This window comes from Conger conger, chromosome 16, assembly GCF_963514075.1.
Source record: "Conger conger chromosome 16, fConCon1.1, whole genome shotgun sequence".
NCBI classification, from domain to species: domain Eukaryota; kingdom Metazoa; phylum Chordata; class Actinopteri; order Anguilliformes; family Congridae; genus Conger; species Conger conger.
This window is the reverse complement of record NC_083775.1, coordinates 1,054,771-1,061,508: the sequence shown is the minus strand read 5'-3', so window position 1 is coordinate 1,061,508 and position 6,738 is coordinate 1,054,771. Positions and strand designations below refer to the sequence as shown.

At 53.0% G+C, this 6,738-nt stretch overlaps 1 protein-coding gene across 1 annotated transcript; it reads right to left on the bottom strand.

Annotated features, from left to right (window-relative positions):
- Positions 1-5,482: 5,482 nt before the first annotated feature.
- Positions 5,483-6,259, bottom strand: hspb9 (heat shock protein, alpha-crystallin-related, 9). Its single transcript, XM_061225227.1, has one exon. It carries the CDS (start codon positions 6,181-6,183, stop codon positions 5,593-5,595), a length of 591 nt encoding a protein of 196 aa, XP_061081211.1. The 5' UTR covers positions 6,184-6,259; the 3' UTR covers positions 5,483-5,592.
- Positions 6,260-6,738: the final 479 nt, after the last annotated feature.

Genomic DNA, 6,738 nt, shown 5'->3' with positions numbered 1-6,738 from the left:
CAGCTTGACATGGTTGGCCCAGCTCAAGCTATGCTTTGAAACAGCTGGTCAAACCATGTCAACCCTGTTCTAGCTCATCCCCAGTTGATGAGCATTATTGCCAGCTTGGCCCAGGTGGTTTCTGAAGGGCAATCAGTGCAGAATGAGCAGAAGGATACGGAAATAGCACCTCCAGTGGAATGGAGAGTTTGGGATGAAGTGGGTGAGATTAGCCGCAGTTCCTCGACATTCAGACCTTTCAGAAAACGGCAAATACTACTGAACAAATCTGAAACTTATACTGTTAGTGTTGGACCATGATACTCATATTGTCAGCTCTAAACCCCACCACAGGGGGCAGTGTTGGACACCTTTGCCCAAGTGGAGTCAAACCAGTGTAGCACGGGGGTATTTCACAAAGCAGGATTGCACAATTAGCTGGATAACTGTACTACATAGAATTCTGGAAAACAAACTGAAGTAAAAATAAAATAAATAATGAAAAAAGAGCTGTTCTGGGTTTTTGTCAGTGCAGTGGTCCAGCTAAAACCTGCTTCGTGACACTGGACCCGGGTTCCAGATTCATTCTGGCCTCACCGGGTCCCCACTCACCTGGCAGAACCGCTTCAATCAATGGCGCGAACCTCAGGGAAACTGCCCAGAGCCGGTCGATCTGGAACCGGGAGTTCCTGACCAACCACGATCAATCCCAGTCGCAGTTCAGCTGTTCTTCTCAATAACAGGGCTAGAGAGAAGGACCTCCCATGGGGGGAGAACAATTCAGAGAGCAGGGCTTTAAGGGGGGGGGGTTTCATATGTGCAAAATGTATTTCAGCCGCAGTAATCCCTCACAGCCCCCTATATGATATTCTCACATAATTCCCCAGACCATTCCTCAGCATTACTACACTTAGGGCAAACGTTTCATACCGTCCTTACTGTCAAAGGTCAAAATTGAAAAAGGTTGTTTATGGTTGGTGCAGACGAGCATCAGTGAGGGCCCCACCTGTTCCTCCCCCCCCTCCCCCCATGGTCACGCTCACAGATTGACAGAGCTGCCATTCATCCCTGAATACATCTCTATGAAGTGGTCATGTGATTCGCGAGACATTTTCATGATTAAAAACGCAGCCTTTGAAGCCAAAGCCAGGCTTTCATTCACTGCACTTTCCTGGTCCTTGTATATGGTGTGAATAAGATTTCCTAAGACATCTTTCCTCTGGGAAACGCGAACACATTACACATTGTGGCAGTTACTTTGAGCAGTTTTTGAACCAAGCTTCTTCTGCCGTTCACTACTTCTGAAACATGACTTAAGTGGAAATTCGCCGTCACCTCCTCATTCAGCGACTGTGAAGACACTTCACAGGAGACTCAGCGACAGAGCAGGCGCAATACCGCTGCTGAGGAAATTCAGCACGCCGACCGTTCGCATGGCCACAACAAGAAATAAACATTCTCTGGAGCGTGTGCATTCTCAAACACTGCAACACAAGATCAAAATGCAGCGCTGTGAAAAGTGTCTGCCCCTTTCCCGATTTCCTCCATTATTGCATATGTGTCCCAGAAAGGTTTCAGACATGGACGGTTCTCATTGAAAGGTTTCAGACACGGACGGTTCTCATTGAAAGGTTTCAGACACGGACGGTTCTCATTGAAAGGTTTCAGACACGGACGGTTCTCATGGAAAGGTTTCAGACACGGACGGTTCTCATTGAAAGGCTTCAGACACGGACGGTTCTCATGGAAAGGTTTCAGACACGGACGGTTCTCATGGAAAGGTTTCAGACACGGACGGTTCTCATTGAAAGGTTTCAGACACGGACGGTTCGCATGGAAAGGTTTCAGACACGGACGGTTCTCATTGAAAGGTTTCAGACACGGACGGTTCTCATGGAAAGGTTTCAGACAGGGACGGTTCTCATTGAAAGGTTTCAGACACGGACGGTTCTCATTGAAAGGTTTCAGACACGGACGGTTCTCACTGAAAGGTTTCAGACGGTCTGTGGTGCATTCTCGGAGCCTGTTGCTCAGTCGTTATCTTGTCACCATTATCTGGGCCCTGATATCAGTGCATACTAATAAAGAACAGGGGGTCGTACGGGCATCTCTGTCAGACAGTGTAGGGTACAGGGAGGGGATGTGAGTTCAGCAGGTCAGATGGTGTAGGAGACAGGGATGTGAGTTCAGCAGGTCAGACGGTGTAGGTGATAGAGAGGGGATGTGGGTTCAGCAGGTCAGACGGTGTAGGTGATAGAGAGGGGATGTGGGTTCAGCAGGTCAGACGGTGTAGGTGATAGAGAGGGGATGTGGGTTCAGCAGGTCAGACGGTGTAGGTCATAGAGAGGGGATGTGGGTTCAGCAGGCCACTCTCAGGGTCAGAGTTCAGCTAAAGACCCCCACACTACGGGAATCCAGGCACTCGGGAAAATACACCAAACACATTTTTAAAGTGTTTTTCTTCAGGTCCTCTGAGTGTGGAGCACTTAATGCTTTAATGAGAGAAATCCTGAGACAGCAGGTCAAACAGTAATGAATGAAGTGATGGTTAATGGAGCGTATCTTAATTTAAGCCAGTTACAGCAGATACAGCCATTGTGGCTGAACGTAATGGGCCTGGTGTCTGCGCTGCTTTCTGCCCTGTAACAACAGCCATGTCCTGTAAAATCCAATCAGATTCTACGATTACAGAAATTAGATTTTCCATTCCCCCTCTGGTAGTATGAAGAAGCTGGAATGACTTTTAAACAGCAGCGACACAAAGGAGGATGAGCACATCAGCGCGTACATCACGGGAACATTTCTAGCCCCTGAAATGACAGCAGATGAATGACAGAGATATCCAGAGACAGACGCCGTCCTTTGGACGAGTCGATTAAAAATAAAACTTGCAAGGATGTGGCGCCACCCTGTGGCTACAACGAAGAGCTGCGAGCCGAAGAGAGAACGATGACAACCCCCAAGTCCGGGTACTTGGCCGAGGCGATCGATGGGCAGAGGTCAAAGCCGAGCCTCGTGACCCAGCCCCCGCGCTCTCTGCACACGTCCAGCCCGCCGGGTCATCTCCACGTTCGGTCTCCCGCACCCCGCCAGCTCGACACGCCGCGCGTTGCCAATCCCCCCGAACGCATCACTCTGCCCACCATGCGACACAAACAGCCTCTCCCTGCCAGTGACGCGTCCTCCCCGCGAACACATGCGTCAGAGCTCCCAACGCACGGAGAAACAACAGCCCCCGCCCCGCTCCCAACGCACGGAGAAACAACAGCCCCCGCCCCGCTCCCAACGCACGGAGAAACAACAGCCCCCGCCCCGCTCCCAACGCACGGAGAAACAACAGCCCCCGCCCCGCTCCCAACACACGGAGAAACAACAGCCCCCACCCCGCTCCCAACACACGGAGAAACAACAGCCCCCACCCCGCTCCCAACACACGGAGAAACAACAGCCCCCGCCCTGCTCCCAACGCACGGAGAAACAACAGCCCCCGCCCCGTTCCCAACACACGGAGAAACAACAGCCCCCGCCCTGCTCCCAACGCACGGAGAAACAACAGCCCCCGCCCTGCTCCCAACGCACGGAGAAACAACAGCCCCCGCCCTGCTCCCAACACACGGAGAAACAACAGCCCCCGCCCTGCTCCCAACGCACGGAGAAACAACAGCCCCCGCCCTGCTCCCAACACACAGAGAAACAACAGCCCCCGCCCCGCTCCCAACGCGCGGAGAAACAACAGCCCCCGCCCCATGCATCTGCCATTCGGGTCCTGGAGGGAGCACTACATGCTGCCTGCAAGTTCTCTTTTTGGGATGGGGGGGGGCTCTGCAAGCCTGACTGACATTAGTCAGGACACACTTGCTGGGGTTCAGCTCAGAATCTGACTGCCTTTACATTAGTTTTTTTTTTTTATCCAAAGTGACTTACAGTTGATTAGCAGGGTCCAGTTAAGGGCCTTGCTCAAGGAGCCAACAGCTGCACTGATCTTATTGTGGCTACACCGGAGTGCCACTGATGTACTTCAGCCACAAGGCTACGGGCTGCCCCTATTCAATCTGCCCTTTTCCTAATTGGTCTCTTGTGACGGTGCACATGGGCTTTGAGCTTTACATACGTTTAGGTTTTGAGGTTTTGGCTTCATTATATTTTGTGGCAGGACTTTTACGTACAACATTAAATGGAATGTACACTGTGTAAGCCACACAACCCAAGTCCCCCAAAACACCCAAGAGTCCAATACTGAAGCCCTGGCTTCTGCACTCTGACCGCAGGATGTGTCCTGTCTTATCCTGTGGAAGACTGACTGGTCTCTACAGCTAAAAACTCTACTATACAGACTTTCCCAAAAACACCAAAAAATGTTTAGTGCAGTGGGAGCCATTCTTTGTAGCTCGCTCTGAAGAGCAAAAGCTCTTGATCGGTTCAAACAAACCAGTGACCTAACAGCTTACTGTAGCAGCACTGATTATGATGTACAGGTACCTGAAAACTCAATCTCCCATCACCCTTACTTCTTCTTCTGTGTTTAGAGCAGAGGGCTCTGTCACCAAGCACTTCGGCATGACTAAACTATAACCTTTCCTACATCCTAAGAGCATGAATCAGATCATCAACACATCAGAGAAGCTTGTGGAAACGGTGACTGCTCACACAGGCTCCAAATCTGGCACCTTGGATGACATCTAAATTTGGAACCATTTGCAAAACAGTTTGTAATGCAGCATAGACAGAAGGATGAACAAATAATAAGGAAATAGACACACTTATTCAGATTAAAGAGGAACTTCAGGGAACATCTGAAACAAGTATGCACTGTTCCCAGCCTTACAGTACTGTCGTTATGCACACTGAAAAGTAAGGCACATTTTTCCCTGGGAAAGAAAACGCAAAAATAATAACATAATAACATAAACGTGGCTCACTCTCCCCCCACCTGTTTCTGAGTGAAGAACTGACAAATGAAGGCTGGCTTTTTAGGTTCCATCACAAATCAACAGTTTGAGGCATGTAGAGCTGGCTGTCAATAAATTCTGACATTTACATAAGCACTAAAGGATGAAGAATGTTTGGGAGCGTACAGGGGCATCCCAGAATGCCTCTCTCTGGCGGCTCAGCGATAGGACGCTCCTCTGTCCCCTCCTCAGTGAGCGGTTCAGTGCTCACCTGTGCGTCTGGCCCGGCCCTGCCCTTCACCCCGACCGCCCGGCGTCTGAACAACACCACGGAGAGAAAGACCCGGCAGCGTTCTCGGGGCTCAAACGCCCCCTCTACCCCCGCAGCATCCACAGAACTCCACTGTGAGGAAGACTAGCCGGAGAAGGTCACTTCTGACACAAAACTGTCAGCCTTTGAAATGTAACCGGCAGGCAGGCGATAAAGCGGGTTTGTGTGGCCTTCACTCGAGGGATCAGCCCACAGCGGCAGTGAGAGACGAGGGCTGATCACCACGTTCCACCCCTCTGCTCCGTTTGGGAGAAAAACAAAAACAACAACAACCAGCCACATATGCAAATGAAATTCCGTTTATTAAATAAACATAGCCATTATTATTTTACACAAAGAGTCCAGGGTAAGGGTCCGTTATAAAAGTGCGGTGGAGAGGGCGCGGGGCAGTCTTTAGGCGTGTTTGGGCGGGAGCGGGGCGTCCGGCTGGGGGCTGTTGACGGGGAAGTTGAGGGAGGTGCGGAAGCGTATGGGCACCGTGCGCTCGTCCCCGGGCGCGGGGGGGGCCGCGGGGGGGGCCTGGATGCGCAGCAGGCCGTCGGGCGTCAGCGAGCAGGTGATGGCGGACGGGTCCACGTGGTCGGGCAGGCCGATCTTCTGCAGGAAGCCCTGCCGCCGGGCGGAGCCTTCCTCGCCCCTCTTCGCCGCCACGACGGCCAGCTCGCGGCCCGCCAGCTTCACCGTGATGTCGTCGGGGCCGAACTCCCGCACGTCCAGCGCCAGCTCCAGCCCGCCCTCGGAGCTGAGCCGCCGCGTCTCTCCGGGGCGCCCGCCCGCCCGCGACCCCAGAGCGCCGCCCTTCAGGAAGTCGTAGGGGAAGAGGCCGCTGAGCTCCCGCAGGAAGCTGTCCGCCAGGGCGCTGCGTCTCTGCAGGAAGTCCTCCCGCACGCCGCCCAGCGGCCCCCGGCACAGCGGCCACAGCACCGTGGAGCGCTCGAAGAACGGGTCTCCCGCGAAAAGGCTCTCGGCCAGTGAGGACTGCATCTCCGCTGTCGTGGGGGTTCTGGGTCTCTGGTCCGGTCTCGCTGCGTGAGGAGCTGCTGTGGTTTGAGAGCAGGACGTCCAACGCGGTTTATATACGCCCTCCAGGTGCTGTAAGACACTCCCGCGGAACTATTTACGTAAGATGAAGTCAAGAAGGAAGTGTGTGTGTGAGTAAGTAAGGAGGGGGGGGGTTAAGACCTTCTTTGGGACGGGACCTGATCTAAAACGAGTATAGGGTCTTCACCGTTTGCGTGTACGGACACCACCGCGTCTATTTCCACCACCGCGGTCACAGAGGCCGGTGTAAGTTGCAGAAGGGGTCGGATAACTGAACTTAGTCACGCCGCAAGGTGACTCCACCGCGCTAATTATATCTGCCATCTGCCGTTTTATTTACGTCGCTTACGTCTGTCTGTGAGGGGCGTCCTCTCCAGGGATCCGGGGAGCGCATCGACAGAGTGCTTGTTTTTGTGATGTCATTTTCCGGGCATGCCGACGAGTTTCGGCCTCTCCTGCTCCCCCCGGGGAAACGCTCCGCGGAGATCCCGGCATAGT

Bases quoted from the DNA above. Each gene is read 5' to 3' on its own strand.
- hspb9 (XM_061225227.1), bottom strand. From the start codon at position 6,183: ATGCAGTCCTCACTGGCCGAGAGCCTTTTCGCGGGAGACCCGTTCTTC.